The sequence below is a fragment of the Arvicanthis niloticus genome, chromosome 9 (assembly GCF_011762505.2).
Source record: "Arvicanthis niloticus isolate mArvNil1 chromosome 9, mArvNil1.pat.X, whole genome shotgun sequence".
Classification (NCBI taxonomy): Eukaryota; Metazoa; Chordata; class Mammalia; order Rodentia; family Muridae; genus Arvicanthis; species Arvicanthis niloticus.
The window spans coordinates 61,022,973-61,040,003 of record NC_047666.1 but is presented as its reverse complement, the minus strand read 5'-3'; the positions used below and the strand labels follow the sequence as shown (position 1 = coordinate 61,040,003).

At 38.2% G+C, this 17,031-nt stretch overlaps 1 protein-coding gene across 1 annotated transcript in view; it reads right to left on the bottom strand.

Moving 5' to 3' along the window:
- Nucleotides 1–242: 242 nt before the first annotated feature.
- The window catches only part of LOC117715382 (C-type lectin domain family 4 member A-like), a 34,801-nt gene continuing 18,012 nt past the window's right edge, over nt 243–17,031 (bottom strand). Inside the window, exons 4-6 of the mRNA XM_034512170.2 lie at nt 4,563–4,729; nt 3,430–3,542; nt 243–1,738 (exon numbers count right to left, since the gene is read on the bottom strand). Coding sequence (XP_034368061.1) covers nt 1,594–1,738; nt 3,430–3,542; nt 4,563–4,729 — 425 coding nt within the window. The 3' untranslated portion in view covers nt 243–1,593. The remainder of the gene's footprint in view (nt 1,739–3,429; nt 3,543–4,562; nt 4,730–17,031) is intronic.

The window sequence follows — 17,031 nt, the reverse complement described above, 5'->3', positions numbered from 1 at the left end:
TGAAACATTTTTCAGTATGTTTTTCATATAATATTTAATAAAAATATTTAATATTTCTTATATTTTATAGTAGGTAGGTAAGGCCACATTTTTTCAAGTCAGCACTGTAGCTACTGTGAAAATAAAAATTGAAAGCAGCGTTGAAACAATAACAAAAAATTCATGGTCAGCAAAAACCACCAATAATTTGTTAAATTTAGTCATAATAAAATATTAAGTCCCTGCAGGGGCAGGGTGACCAAAAATAAAGGCATGCAAGGGCGTGCCCAGGCAAGTCCAAACAAGCCCAAGTGAGTAATGGGCTATCTGGTGTTTACTTCTCTCTCCCTCCCTTTTTGGGAGGTCTGAGGTTCTGCAAGTTCTGCCAGTTCTGCAAGTTGCTGATGTTTGAAATATCCAATCATGTGTAGCCGCGCAAAAGTGCTACCGATCATATGTAACCGCGCCAAATTTTCCCACTCTCCCCAACCCCTACCGATAAATATCCCAAGTTTCCTGGGTCCTGGATCGGAATCTCTATCTCCTGCGTGAGATATGTTCCGGCCCAAGGGCCATCGTCATTAAACCTCCTCTGCAATTGCATCAAGATGGTTTCTCGTGTGTCCTTGGGTTCGTGCAGGTCCGGACTTGGGTGAGGGTCCCCTTTTGGGGTCTTTCAGCTACATCAGCAGGTTGGGCCATTTTTTTCATTCTTTATTTATCTCAGTCTAAGCTGTAATCCAGGATTGTCCTTTAACATCACATAAACAACACACAAAACAGGAATCACTGCATGTTGGTGGCTAGGGCTGCTTTTCATGATTCATTAGAGAGATTAAATGTGGAGAAAATCTGTAAAATATTACAATAATTACTTAATAATTTATCAAATTATCTCAGGAATTAGACTGAAAAATACATAGTTGTAAAGGGCTGGGTGCTGGGATCTCTGGCATGCTGATGAAGGGTACAAACTGGCAGATAAAACAGAAGTTAATACTGAGATTCATGCTACAATAGAATGAAAGTTACCACCATCCTGTGTATCTGAATTTTTTTAAATGATAATAAGTGCTTTTAACATACACACACACACACACACGAATTTTGCAAAGATATAAAGTAATAGGAGGTGTTGTTAATCTGATTTGGATAATTATTTCACAGTAAATATATATGTATATTTCACAGAAAATATGTGTGTGTATTAATCCAGACATTACAACTTAAATATATATAATTTTACTTCTCAATTTCATATCGATACAACCAAACGTAAATTAAAAAACAGAAAAGCAGATAGATCAAGAGGACATTTCATATAATGACATGAATAAGTGAAATGCTGAGGAGTTGGCCCAAAAAAAGCTCCATATATGCCCAAAAGGGTCACTGTATAGTCTCTAGCATGTCGTAAATTCTCAATGAAAGTTCATTTTATAACAGAGTACATGGATGAATATGCAAGGATATATGTGGAGCACTGTTTTCATATGCATAACAATTTGCTTCCCACTTAAATTCTGTGGACATCTCTTCCACTTGTAAATGTTCCAAGGTATACATGTAATGGTGCATAACAATGAAATCAAATGCTCATGGAGAAATTGGGATTCATAAGTATATTTTCTTCATCTGACAAACTGACTTCTGGTTAAGATTGCAAGGGATATCATTCCAGCCCCATCCAGTATTCCAAGGATGATTTAATATAACACATTTTTCATTGTCACTGCTGGGCTCACCTTTGTGCCAGAACCTGAAAGGAAGGAAAGCCCATCAGAGTGTTTTCTAAAATAATACTTGAAAAAAGGAAGCAAGAGGAAGAAAGTCTGAGGATGAGATTGAAATTTTTGGAAACCATATTCAAGTATGTACAAATAAAGTGTTCTCCATCACCCATATCTCACACTTCCTTGATAGCAGGAACCACAGCCCTCAATGTTCTTTTAGGTTATTACTTAAATGTTCTTCCAGCACCCATCTAAGAGGCTATTTCTTTATTCCTAGGTCTTGGTACCAGGGGACAGTCAACCCATTGCTCTTAATTAGATGTTGAAAACGTCTTTTTTACTCTCATGTTTTAATAAAGGTTTTCCATTAAACAAAAGAACTATTTTAGAGACCGAAGAACTAGTTGAAATCTCCAGATAATCTGTTTATTTCTGTCATCAAGAACAAATAGTTTAAAATTCTGGAGTCACAGTTATCTTTTCTAAAAATTGAGAACAATAACCTCACTATTGTTGCAGGATATTTGATCACATTGTAAGCCCCAAGATTATAAACTAGAAAAACCTCTTACTAGCTATCGTGTGGCTCCGTCTTTAATTCAAGAGGTTTCTGTTTATTATAAACAAGTTGTGGTTTGGATCAGTCCTAGCAAACATCTTTAATCCAAGAGCTTTCTGTAATTGGAATTAAATAAACTCAACCATAGAGAGGTAGAGAAATAACCAGTTGACAGTGAATGGACATAAAAAATACCACTGAGACTGAGAGGCAGTCTAGAGGATGGGTAGAGGGATGCACAGAAAGCAAAGGAGGAACATTGACTTCGTAGGGTATTTAAGACTGCATGGAGAAGGGGCTTTTTTCCCTTCTGGGACAGGGGCTGAGTTGGAAGGTCTGATGAGTGCTTTCTCTTCCTCTCTGAGATACCAGGATTTTATCTCAGAATCTGTTTCTGAATATTCATTGGTAAAATCAAATGTTTGGGATTTGTTTTAAAACACAACACACTACATATTTCTCAAATTAGATATAATAACAAAATATGGCAACATACTAAGGTCATAAGATTTTTTTATGTCATTACAAAAATGTGAAATATAACAACATCAAGTTGAAGGCTTTTGATTTATAAGAAATAACCAGTTATAATCTTGACACCAATTTTTCTTCTAAAGATATAAATGGAGGCTAGACACATAGATCAAATGTTAAGAGTGCTTGCTATTTTTCAAAAAAAATTGAGTGTTCTGTTCCCAGAACTCATATTGTCCCGGTTTCCACCTGTACCACCCAGCTCCAGGGGATCCAACACTCTAGTCTGTGGGCTCCACAGACACCCAAATACGCATAATAGTCCCTCACAGAAACACACACAGAGACACATAAATTAAAATGAATTAAAATCTATTTTTAATGATATAGACTGAAAAACTGAAATCAAAATGTAAGGTGTAAGGACCTTAAATGGGTGCCTTGGTTTCTTATAGTCTTATAGTCTACATTCCTCAAACTGAATTTCGTCATCTCTACTGGGAAAATCAATACTGTGTGTCTCATAGGACTCCTGTGATGAATAAATGGGGGAGTAAAAATGACTCCATTTCCAGCATTAGCACCAGGTGGGAGCTAGTTTAGTTTTATAATCAACAGCTTGAACACACCAAATTTGTCTAATGCTAAAGGGCCCAGGATTCCTCTATCTAAGTCTAGACTCACTTGGCACTCTCATTGTACGGTGTCTGATCAACCCATTGCCATTGTCGATGACCTGTATCCCACAGCCCTATAAAATAAGCAGCACCAGCATCCAGGCTTTTGGTGATGAAATCCTAAGGGGAAACAAAAATACAGCTTTCAGCCTGGACTAAGTAATTCATTTCCTGTTACAGAATTTCTTATAATACCTTCTTTTAAAATGATTTCAATGATATAAAATTATAGAGTTCAGTATGATGTACATATGCAAATACATAATGATGGAATCCTACTTCATCTCTCTGGTCCCTTAAATAGTTTTTAAATTTGAGATTAATATCAATGACTCTACATAGTAGAGGTACATTGTGATATTTTGTCTGATTTTTTTTCTGGTCATACAGAGATGATAATAAAAAGGATCAAGAAATAAAAGAGTTCCCTACACACACACCTCCAGGAGCACACATCTTCTTTTCCACCCTGGAATGTATGTCTTCCCTCCTTCTTCAAGTGTATGCTCCCTGCCACCAGGTGTGGACCCCCCCCCCACCCCCCGCACCCCAACCCTCCATCGGAGGCCCAGAAGTGCATGTCTCCTCCAGATTATCAGGACACTGTCAGTCATGACTCATGTTTTGACAGTTCTGGAAAACAACCTCTTTCCATGATCATAATGAATTCTTATTCATTCTCACTCCCCTCCTTTCTTTACCAATACCATTCTTGATAATTATGTATGACAGAATTTGATACATCTAATCATTCTCCATTTATAACTTCAGATAATTCATTTCTGATGGCTGGTCATGACCCTTCCAGTTTGGTCCTGTTTCACTGATCCCTTCTCTGTAAAGCAGTTGATACTACAGGAAGCATTAGAGTGCAGAAATCACAAACTGGTCATTCAAGCAGAAACATTTCATCCTTCCCTTCATCCTCATGTGCTGTATTTCTGATGCCCTGGTCCCTTGGGGTTTAGTTCCACTGAAACAGGACCAAGGTGTGGCAGGCAAAGGCTGAAGCCACCATTCCTGAATATCTGCTGGAAAGCCTTCTGCCACAGCACTAACGCCCAAGTGAAAAAACTCCCTCTTAGTAAAAACAGGCAGACAGCATGCTGGGCTCAGGCCTCAGTCTCTCTCAGAATGCACCTGTTCTTCCTTGCTATGGATCACCAGCAGATGAGCACCCATGCGGGAGCATTTCTTCTCACTCTCCTTCCAAGATGCTGCTGAGTCAGCTGAAGTAAGTGTAGAGACCAAGTAGCAGTGGGAACCAAATGGCTTCCAATCCTTTGGGCAACAGCTCCAGACTTTGTCTTTGTGGGAAGAAGAAAATGTAAATGCAATGTAATAAAGTAATCCTAAAAGCTGTTTGTATGCAGAGACCACATGAAAGCTGGAACTCTCAACTGCTATCAGATGCAGCAGGAAACCCTTACCCTTAGGTGTCAAAATACTCAAGTCTGCCTCCATTATCTCTAATGTCAGGGCCCTTAGTCAAACTGGAATACTATCAGGAAAACCAAGAAAAATGGAGTGGAAAGAACACCCAGACTCTGGGTAGTTAAAGTAAATCATCTGTGTCTCACAAAAAAATATATAATAAAGATTTGAGAAATACTTGTGAAATAAAAGGAAACCAAAAATGGGTAAGATTCTGCAGAGTCTTACCAACCTAAGACATAAGTGCATTGCTTTTGATAATGCATATTTCTCGACGGGTAGTAAAGGCATTCTTGTCAGAATGACCTAAGACAGGCTCAGTCTTGCTTATAAAATAAAAAAGAGGGAGAGGCAGAGGGCCTTTGGAGCTGTTTGGCAAGAATCTGACATGGGCCAAGGACAAGGAAATGGGCTTCAGGCAGAAATCTGAAATAAGGCTAGAACAAATAAGTAATTTCAGGCAGGAATCTAAATCTTAGGCTAGAACAAAGAAGTAATTTCAGACAGGAATCTAGATATTAGGTGAGAACAAGGAAGTATGCTTCAGACATGAAAATGATTTGGGGCTAGGACAGACACATAGGGTTAGATATTGTGGTCATCCTGATAAGCCCTTAGAAAGAGTGATCACTGAACTTTATTTATTGCCTTGCTTGTTCTTTGACTATTTGTGTTTATTTTCTTGCTTGTTCTTTGACTATTTGCATCTATTATATTGCTAGTTCTTCAACCTAGATCTGACCTTAATACTTGTATGTAATTAAAATGATATAAAAGCAAAACGGAGGAGGGAGAGTGTGGTGGGGGTTTCTATGGAGGGGAAATGGAGAAAGTGAATGATATCTGAAATGTAAATAAATAAAATATCCAATAAAAAAAGAAAAAGAGACAGAGAGTGGCTAGGGGAATGTAGTGGGGTAGAATGAGTGAAGGCTGACTGAGTTTTTTAATCATGAAATAATAAAAACAATTATGGTAACTTTAAAAAATGAATGCATAAGAAAGGTAAAAATGCGAATAAAAATTAAATGTAGTTAAACACAATTCTTTGTATCTGTAACTCTGTATTTTTCTGTTTTGTAATAGAAAAATATTTAAGTTAATATTTTTAAAATGTAGTGAATATAGTAGAATGAAGGTGACAGAGAAATCAGTTAACTGGAGAAATAAATACCATAGAAATTGAATTAAATAACACATGCAAAACAAGCGTAATGAATGAAAGAATGGATGAAAGAAAGAAAATCCCTTACCATGATCTTTAATCTGACTCTAATCAATAAAAGAATTGTAAAAGACATGAAAAATAAAACAAAGAAATGAGAAATACATTATAGCATATATACAGAGATATCTTCACAAACACATATATATCCCTATGTGTTTACATGGAAACCAAGAATATCAAAGAGATGGGAAAATGTCAGACAATGGGAAGAGATGGAATACCAAATGGCCAAAGCATGCAGGGCTAAGTGAGTTACTAAGAAATTACATTTTCAATGGTAAACATAAACAAGGCTGAAAAACCTAAGACTGTTATATAACACTATGAAGAACTTGGATAGATACAGACAGATACATTATTCTGCCTGTTGGGAAACATAACCCAATGTCCCACCATAGTATGGGCTATATATGGCAATATCCCTTAAAAAATTATAGTGGAGAAAAATGGAGAAAAATCAGGGTATTTTATTTTACATTTACTTAAAATATAATTATATCATTTTTCCTTCTCTTTCTTCCAATCCCTACCATGTTCCCTCTTCTCTCTCAAATTCATGACCTATTTATATTGTTATAAGACTTACAGGAAATGAATAACTGCCAAGGGAGAAAGTTAATTTTTTCCAGGAATGAGTCTCCAATACCTGTGGTTAACCTTTTTAAAAGGTATACTTTTATCAAACAGACATGGCATAGCAAGATGCAATAAGAGTATCCATAAACACTCATATCAAGGCTGATGAAGGCAACCCAGTAGGAGGAAAGGGGTCCCATGAGCAGAGGAAGCCTGCTTTTCCTGAAATAAAATAGGGGAGCAGTAGATCTTGGAAATAAGGAAAGTTTTAAGACAGGGATAATGGAAGATAGGCAGGCTTCAGTTGGGATGTCTTGTGTGAGAGAAGAATATTTTCTAAAAAAATAAAAGATTGAAATGAAAAAAAGAAGGTATGCTTTTAAATAGCCTAACTGAAGTAGACAATCAAGTGAAGTCAACAGTCTATAAAACTTTTATAATTTAGACCCTGTGTACAGTGTGATTAGACTAGCATTTCACACCTGTCATTTACATCCTAGTAAATAATTCCTCAAATTTTAATAGAGGAATATCCTATAACATACTAGATCAGTCACCCTGTTAATCAGAATTATTTAAAACAAGGATATTCTGAAATCATATCCCAACCAAGAAAAGACTAAAGAGATATGACATCTAAATACACTGTGGTGTCCCAGATGAATGTCTAATAATCATGAACTTCAATCAGTGTTGAAATCAGTATTCACTCCCTAGTTGTAGAAACAACATTTGCTTACATGAGATGCACATATAAGGGACAATGTATGTGTACATAGTATTCTATATGGTATTGTACATGTATATATGTATATGTAGTACATATATAATATATATTTATGTATATATAAACTGAGATGAGGACTTCCAGTACTATATTGAATAGGTAGGGAGAGAGTAGACAGCCTTGTCTATTCCCTGATTTTAGTGGGATTGCTTCAAGTTTCTCTCCATTTAGTTTGATGCACTGAAACTAATAGAAGAGAATGTAGGAAAGAGCCTTGAATTCTTGGGCACAGGGGAAAAGTTCCTGAATAGAGCACTAATGGCTTATGCACTAAGATCAAGAATTGACAAATGGAACCTCATAAAATTGTAAAGCTTCTGTAAAGCAAAGGACACTGCCAATAGGACAAAATGGCAACCAATAGATTGGGAAAGGATCATTAACAATATTACATTTGATAGAGGGCTAATAACCAATATGTATAAAGAACTCAAGAAATTAGACTCTAGACAACCAAATAACACTATTAAAAATGGGCTAAAGGACCTAGCTGGTCTGCTTCTGTGAAGACACCATATCCTAAACCATCTTAGAGTGGCAGGTAAGGACCCTCCCCCACAACCCTAAGCCACAGAGCTGCAACTGGGAGCCTGGGACACTCAGGATCCATCACCCACCCACACCTGACCCCTCCAGAATACCACTCTCCTTCTGACCCTCCCTTAGTTCTTTTGGCTGGGGCAGATACCTAGCTGATCTGCTCTGGTGAAGACACCATATCCTGAACCATCCTAGAAGAACCACTGCACTCAGGGCAGCGGAAAAAACACTGAACTCAGAGCAGCAGAGGAACCACTGCACGCAGAGCAGCAGGATTTCAGGATCCCAGAGGCAGCCTGTGTCCCAGCAGTTTTTCCACACAGGAGCTCAGGATCACAGGATCACAGCTCTGAGATCTGGACTCTAAGGTGTTCTAACACAAGCAAGATAACTGGAAAGACAGGCTCCAGTCAGAGACAGTGAGTGCAGGCAGCACTAGAGATAACTAGATGGCAAAAAGCAAGCACAAGAACATAAGCAACAGAAACCAATGTTACTTGGCATCATCAGAAGCCAGTTCTCCCACCATAGCAAGTCCTGGACACCCATCACACCAGAAAAGCAGGATTCTGATTTAAAATCACTTCTCATGATGATGATAGAGAACTTTAATAAGGAAATCAATAACTCCCTTAAAGAAATACAGGAGAACACAGGTAAACAGATAGAAGCCCTTAAAGGGAAAACACAAAAATCCCTTAAAGAATTGCAAGAAAACACAACCAAACCAGTGAAGGAATTAAACAAAACCATGCAGGATCTAAAAATGGAAGTAGAAACAATAAAGAAATCTCAAAAGGGAACTACCCTGGAGATAGAAAACCTACGAAAGAAATCAGGAGTCACAGACACAAGTATCACCAACAGAATACAAGAGATAGAAGAGAGAATCTCATGTGCAGAAGATACCATGGAAAATATTGACACAACTGTCAAAGAAAATGCAAAATACAAAAAGCTCCTAACCCAAAACATCCAGGAAATCCAGGACACAATGAGAAGACCAAACATAAGGATAATAGGTGTAGAATAAAGTGAAGATTTCCAAATGAAAGGGCCAGTAAATATCACCAACAAAATTATAAAAGAAAATTTCCCTAACCTAAAGAAAGAGATGTCCATTAACATACAAGATGCCTAAAGAACTCCAACTAAATTGGACCAGAAAAGAAATTTCTCCCATCACATAATAATCAAAACATCAAATGCACAAAACAAAGAGAAAATACTAAAAGCAGTAAGAAAAAAAAAGATCAAGTAACATATAAAGGCAGACCTAAAAGAATTACACTAGACTTCTCACCAGAGACTATAAAAGCCAGAAGATCCTGGACTGATATACAGACCCTAAGAGAACACAAATGCCAGCCCAGACTACTATACCTAGCAAAACACTAAATCAATATTGATGGAGAAACTAAGATATTCCATGACAAAACCAAATTTATACAATATCTTCCCACAAATCCAGCATGTCAAAGGATAGTTGATGGAAATCTCCAACACAAGGAGGGAAACTACAACCTAGAAAAAGCAAGAAAGTAATCTTCCAACAACCCCAAAAGAAGATACCTACAGAAACATAACTACACCTCTAATAACAAAAATAACAGGAACCAATAATCACTAAACATCAATTGACTCAACTTTCCAATAAAAAGACATTGACTAACAGACTGGATACATAAGCAGGACACAGAATTTTGCTGCATACAGGAAACACACCTCAGTACAAAGACAGACACTGCCTCAGAGTAAAAGGATGGAAAACAATTTTTCAAGCAAATGGTCTCAAGAAACAAGCTGGAGTAGCCATACTAATATTGAATAAAATCCAATTTCAACCAAAAGTTATCAAAAAAGATAAGGAAAGACATTTCATACTCATCAAAGGAAAAATCTACCAAGATGAACTCTCAGTTCTGAACTTCTAAGCTCCAAATGCACAGGCACCCACATTCATAAAAGAAACTTTACTAAAGCTCAAACACACACTGCATCTCACACAATAATAGTGGGAGATTTCAACACCCCACTCTCAGCAATGGACAGATCATAGAAACAGAAACTAAACAGAGACATGGTGAAACTGACAGAAATTATGAACCAAATGGATTTAATAGATATCTATAGAACATTTCATCCTAAAACAAAAGAATATACTTTTTCAGCACCTCATAGTTTCTTTTCCAAAATAAAACATAATTGGACACAAAAAAGGCCTCAACAGATACAAAAATATTGAAATAATCCCTTGCATTCTATCAGATCACCATGGACTAAGGCTGGTCTTCAATAATAAAAAAAGAACAATGGAAAGCCTACATCCATGTGGAAACTGAACAATGCTCTACTCAGTGATGACTTGGTCAAGGAAGAAATGAAGAAAGAAATTAAAGACTTTTTAAAATTTAATGAAGATGGTGGCTCATCATACCAAAATTTATGGGACACAATGAAACCAGTGGTAAGGGGAAAACTCATAGCTCTAAGTGCCTACAAAAAGAAACTGGAGAGAGCATACACTAGCAACTTGACAGCACACCTGAAAGATCTAGAACAAAAAGACGCAAATGCACCCAAGAGAAGTAGACAGCAGGAAATAATCAAACTCAGGGCTGAAATCAGCCAAGTAGAAACAAACAGAACTATACAAAATATCAAGAAAACCAGGAGCTGGTTCTTTGAGAAAATCAACAAGATATATAAACCCTTAGCCAGACTAATCAAAGGGCACAAATTAATAAAATAAGAACAAAAAGGGAGACATAATAACAGAAACTGAAGAAATTCAAAAAAATCATCAGATCATACTAAAAAGGCCTATGTGCAACAAAACTGGAAAATCTGGATGAAATGGACAATTTTCTAGACAGATACCAGGTACCAAAGTTAAACGAGAAGCAGATAAACCATCTAAACAGTCCCATAACCCCTAAAGAAATAGAAGCAGTCATTAAAAGTCTCCCCCCAAAAAAATCTGGGACCAGACAGATTTAGTGCAGAATTCTATCAGACCTTCCAGGAAGACCTAATACCAATTCTCTTCAAACTATTCCACAGAATAGAAACAGAAGGAACACTACCCAATTCGTTCTATGACACTACAATTACACTCATACCTAAACCTCACAAAGACCCAACAAAAAAAGAGAATTACAGACCAATCTCTCTTATGAATATTGATGCAAAAATACTCAATAAAATTCTCACAAACCAAATCCAAGAACACAACAAAACAATCATCCATCATGATCAAGTGGGCTTTATCCCAGGAATGCAGGGATGGTTCAATATTCAGAAATCCTTCAATATAATCCACTACATAAATAAACTCAAAGAAAAAAACCACATGATAATCTCACTAGATACTGAGAAAGCATTTGATAAAATTCAACAGCTCTTCATGTTAAAAGTCTTAGAAAAATCAGGAATTCAAGGAACATAACTAAACATAGTAAAAGCAATATACAGAAAGCCAGTAGCCAACATCAAACTAAATGAAGAGAAACTTGAAGCAATCCCACTAAGATCAGGGACTAGGCAAGGCTGCCCACTCTCACCCTACCTATTCAATATAGTACTGGAAGTCCTAACTAGAGCAATTAGACAACAAAAGGAATTCAAAGGGATACAAATAGGAAAGGAAGAAGTCAAAATTTCACTATTTGCAGATGATATGATAGTATACTTAAGTGAACCTAAAACTTGCACCAGAGAACTCCTAAACCTGATAAACAACTTCAGCAAATTGGCTGGATTTAAAATCAACTCAAACAAATCAGTAGCCTTCCTCTATTCAAAGGATAAACAGGCTGAGAAAGAAATTAGGGAAATGACACCCTTCACAATAGTCACAAATAATATAAAATATCTTGGAGTAAATCTAACCAAGCAAGTGAAAGATCTGTATAACAAAAACTTCAAGTCTCTGAAGAAAGAAATCAAAGAAGATCTCAGAAGATGGAAAGATCTCCCATGCTCCTGGATTAGCAGGATTTATTTACTAAAAAATGGCCATCTTGCAAAAAGCAATCTACAGGTTCAATGCAATCCATATCAAAATTCCAAATCAATTCTTCATAGAGATAGAAAGAGCAATTTGCAAATTTATTTGGAATAATAAAAAACCCAGGATAGTGTGAACCATTCTCAACAATAAAAGAACTTCTGGGGGAATCACCATCCCTGATCTCAAACTGTACTACAGAGCAGTAGTGAGAAAAACTGCATGGTATTGGTACAGAGATAGACAGGAAGATCAATGGAATAGAATTGAAGATCCAGAAATGAACCCACACACCTATGGTCACTTGATCTTTGACAAAGGAGCTAAAAACATCCAGTGGAAAAAAGAAAACCATTTTCTTTTCTTTTCTTTTCTTTTCTTTTTTTTTTTTTTTGACCCTTTTTTTTTCCATTTTTTTATTGGATAGTTTATTTACACTTCAGATGCCATCCCCTTTCCCCATTCCCCCCCCCTTAGAAAACCCCTATCCCATGCCCCGTTTTCCTTTTTGTACTTATACATTTTTTAAATGATAATCAAAGGCTTTATAAGTTTTGTAATGCTCAATCAGAGGTGTAACCCACTACCCAACCTAGATATATCAACTGTCTTTGACTGGTGGAGATATGTGAACATCTGCCTCTCTGTCTCCCCGCTTTTTCTCTCTCTCATCACCTAGCTTCTCCTCTCCCTCTTCTCCTCCTCTCCTTACTCCTTCTCTTCCTTTCAGTACTCCTCCCACCTTAGCTCCTCCTACATATCACCCTTCCTGTTAAAATAAAACTTTTCTCTCGATTTGAGTGGATGGTTTTCAGCTGACATTCATCCTAAAGCCAAGGAAAAAGCCAGGTTCAGAACTAAGTGTTTTAGTTAGGATAGATGACAGAGGTTATGGTTAGTCAACAAAATGATCGACTGGGTATTAGGACTATCTTGTACCTCACTGGTACAAATTGGCATAATTATGCTCTAATTGTATTTTGAGAGAAAAGTTTCATTTTAACAGGAAGGGTTATATGTAGGAGGAACTAAGGTGGAAGGCATACTGAGAGGAAGAGAAGGAGTAAGAAGAGGAGGAGAAGAGGGAGAGGAGAAGCTAGGTGATGAGAGAGAGAAAGAGGGGGGAGACAGGGAGGCAGATGTTCACATATCTCCACCAGTCAAAGATAGTTGACATATCTAGGTTGGGTAGTGGGTTACACCTCTGATTGAGCAATACCAAACTCAAAAAGCCTTTGATTAACATTTTTAAAAAATATATATAAGTACAAAAGGAAAAGGGGGCATGGGATAGGGGTTTTCTGAGGGGGGATGGGGAAAGGGGATGGCATCTGAAGTGTAAATAAAATATCCAATAAAAAAATAAATTAATTAAAAAAAAACTTTTCTCTCAAAATACATTTAGAGCATAATTATGCCTATTTGTACCAGTGAGGTACAAGATAATCCTAATACCCAGTCCATCATTTTGTTGACTAACCAGAACCTCTGTCATCTATCCTAACTAAAACACTTAGTTCTGAACCTGGCTTTTTCCTTGGCTTTAGGATGAATGTCAGCTGAAGACCATCCACTCAAATCTTTTCTCTCAAGGTAAATAGCCAGGATTGGCTTTGAGGCTATAAGTTTTCAACCCCGTCAGAAATCCAGAATGACTGAGTTAACTATAATTGTGGGAAGCACAAAGCATAGCTTCTAAAACTTAGCCAATTTATAGAGACCTCTGAACACCTGGATACTCCCTCTACTACAAAACGTTGGAGCATCTGTTCTTCTACCTTCTGGCCCAGGATCATCTGACAGACCTTAGTGATGCAGAATTATTAAGGGCTGATTACTCTGTCTAGGCAGATATAATCAGTCGACTATTATGCAAGTGAAGGACAGCATTTTCAACAAATGGTGCTGGTTCAACTGGAGGCCAGCATGTAGAAGAATGCAAATCAATCCATTCTTACCTCCTTGTACAAAGCTCAAGTCCAGGTAGATAAAGGACCTTCACATAAAACCAGATACACTGAAACTAATAGAAGAGAAGGTGGGGAAGACCCTCAAATACTTAGGCACAGGAGAAAAGTTCCTGAACAGAACACCAATGGCTTATGCTCTAAGATCAAGAATTAACAAATGGGAACTCATAAAATTGCAAAGCTTCTGTAAGGCAAAGGACACTATAAGACAAAACAGCAACCAACAGATTAGGAAAAGATCATTACCAATCCTAGATCCAATAGAGGGCTAATATACAAGATATACAAAGAACTCAAGAAATTAGACTCCAGACAACCAAATAGCCCTATTTCAAAATGGGGTACAGAGCTAAACAAAGGATTCTCAACTGAGGAAATTTGAATGGCCGAGAAGCACCTTAAGAAATGCTCAACATCCTTAGTCATCAGGGAAATGCAAATCAAAACAACCCTGAGATACCACCTCACACCAGTCAGAATGGCTAAGATTAAAAATTCAAGTAATGGTAGATGCTGGTGAGGATGTGGAGAAAGAGGAACACTCCTACATTGTTGGTGGGACTGCAAGCTGGTACAACCACTCTGGAAATCAGTCTGGTGGTTCCTCAGAAAAATTGGACATAGCATTACCGGAGGATCCAGCTATACCACTCCTGGGCATATACCCAGAAGATGCTCCAACATATAACAAGGACATATGCTCCACTATGTTCATAGCAGCCTTATTTATAATAACCAAAAGCTGGAAAGAACCCAGATGTTTTTCAACAGAGGAATGGATACAAAAAATGGATACAAAAAATTTACACAATGGTGTATTACTCAGCTATTAAAAATAATGAATTCGAGAAATTTTTAGGTAAATGGATGGAACTAGAAAATATCATCCTCCCTCCTCCAGTCTGAGGCCTGCGGGTGAGTGCACCCCGGATTCCGCCAGACACATTCTGGGGGATCCATAGAACCCATAGCCAGTGCTAGCACACCCCTTCCGCTGCTCGCCCCTCCTCGGGTCTGAGGCCTGCGGGTGAGTGCACCCCAGACTCCGCCAGACACATTCTGGGGGATCCATAGAACCCATAGCCAGTGCTAGCACGCCCCTTCCGCCGCTCGCCCCTCCTCGGGTCTGAGGCCTGCGGGTGAGTGCACCCCAGATTCTGCCAGACACATTCTGGGGGATCCATAGAACCCATAGCCAGCGCTAGCATACCCCTTCTGCCGCTCGCCCCTCCTCCAGTCTGAGGCCTGCGGGTGAGTGCACCCCGGATTCTGCCAGACACATTCTGGGGGATCCACAGATCCCGCCACCAGCTTTAGGTAGGAAAACCCACATACTACCCTGAGCTCATAGCTGGGTACCCTGAGTGCTCAGAATCCAGCAGATACCCATCCCCCACCCCCGCGCCCCTGCCAGCTAGCACCCCCCTTTGCCCATCTCCCGGGTCTGAGGCCCTGACCAGACCTCTACCAGGTCTGCAGTTGTGTGGACTCCAGATCCTGCCTGAAACATACTGGAAGGTCCACTCAATCCAGAGCCACAGAGGAACAACTGAACTCAGAGTGTCAGACAACATATCTTGAGATATCCAAGAGGAGACACTGCAACCAGAACAGCAGACATCTAGCTGGACTGCTACCTTGGAGGCACCATACCCTGAGGCATCCTAGAGATACCACTGTAATCAGGGCAGCTGGTAAAAAACACAGAGACATCTGGACTCCTAGAAGACCAAACACAAGCGAGACAACTGGAAAGACAGGGTTCAATCAGAGACAGAAGTACAGGTAGCACTAGAATTAACCAGATGGCAAAAGGCAGGCGCAAGAACGTAAGCAACAGAAACCAAAGTTAAATGGCATCATCAGAACCCAGCTCCCCCATCATAGCAAGCCCTGAACACCCCATCACACCAGAAAAGCAGGATTCAGAATTAAAATCACTTCTCATGATGATGATAGAGGACTTTAAGAAAGACATAAATAACACTCTCAAAGAACAGATAGAAACCCTTAGAGAGGAAACACAAAAATCCCTTAAGGAATTTCAAGAAAATGCAACCAAACAGGAGAAGGAATTAAACAAAACCATGCAGGATCTAAAAATGGAAGTAGAAACAATAAAGAAATCACAAAGGGAGAACACCCTGGAGATAGAAAACTTAAAAAAACGATCAGGAGTCATAGACACAAGTATTACCAACAGAATACAAGAGATGGAAGAGAGAATCTCATGTGCAGAAGATACCATGGAAAACATTGACACAACTGTCAAAGAAAATGCAAAATACAAAAAGCTACTAACCCAAAATATACAAGAAATCCAAGACACAATGAGAAGGCCAAACCTAAGGATAATAGGAATAGATGAGGGGGAAGACCCCCAACTTAAAGGACCAGTAAATATCCTCAACAAAATTATAGAGGAAAACTTCCCTAACCTAAAGAAAGAGATGTCCATAAATATACAAGAAGCCTACAGAACTCCAAATAGTTTAGGCCAGAAAAGAAATACTTCCTGCCACATAATAGTCAAAACATCAAATGTACAAAACAAAGAAAAAATACTAAAAGCAGTAAGGGAAAAGGGCAAAGTAACATATAAAGGCAGACCTATAAGAATTACACCAGACTTCTCACCAGAGACCATAAAAGCCAGAAGATCCTGGACCGATATCATACAGACCCTAAAAGAACATAAATGTCAGCCCAGTCTACTATACCCAGCAAAACTGTCAATCATTATTGATGGAGAAACCAAAATATTCCATGATAAATCCAAATTTACACAGTATCTCAACACAAACCCAGCACTTCAAAGGATAATTGGTGGAAAACTCCATCACAAGGAGGGAAACTACAACCTAGAAAAAGCAGGAAAGTAATCTTCCAAAAACCATAAAAGAAGGTAGCTACACAAACATATCTCCACTGCCAATAACAAAAATAACAGGAAACAACACTCATTTTTCCTTAATATCTCTTAATATCAATGGACTCAATTCTCCAGTAAAAAAACATAGACTATCAGACTGGATACATAAACAGGACCCAACATTTTGCTGCAT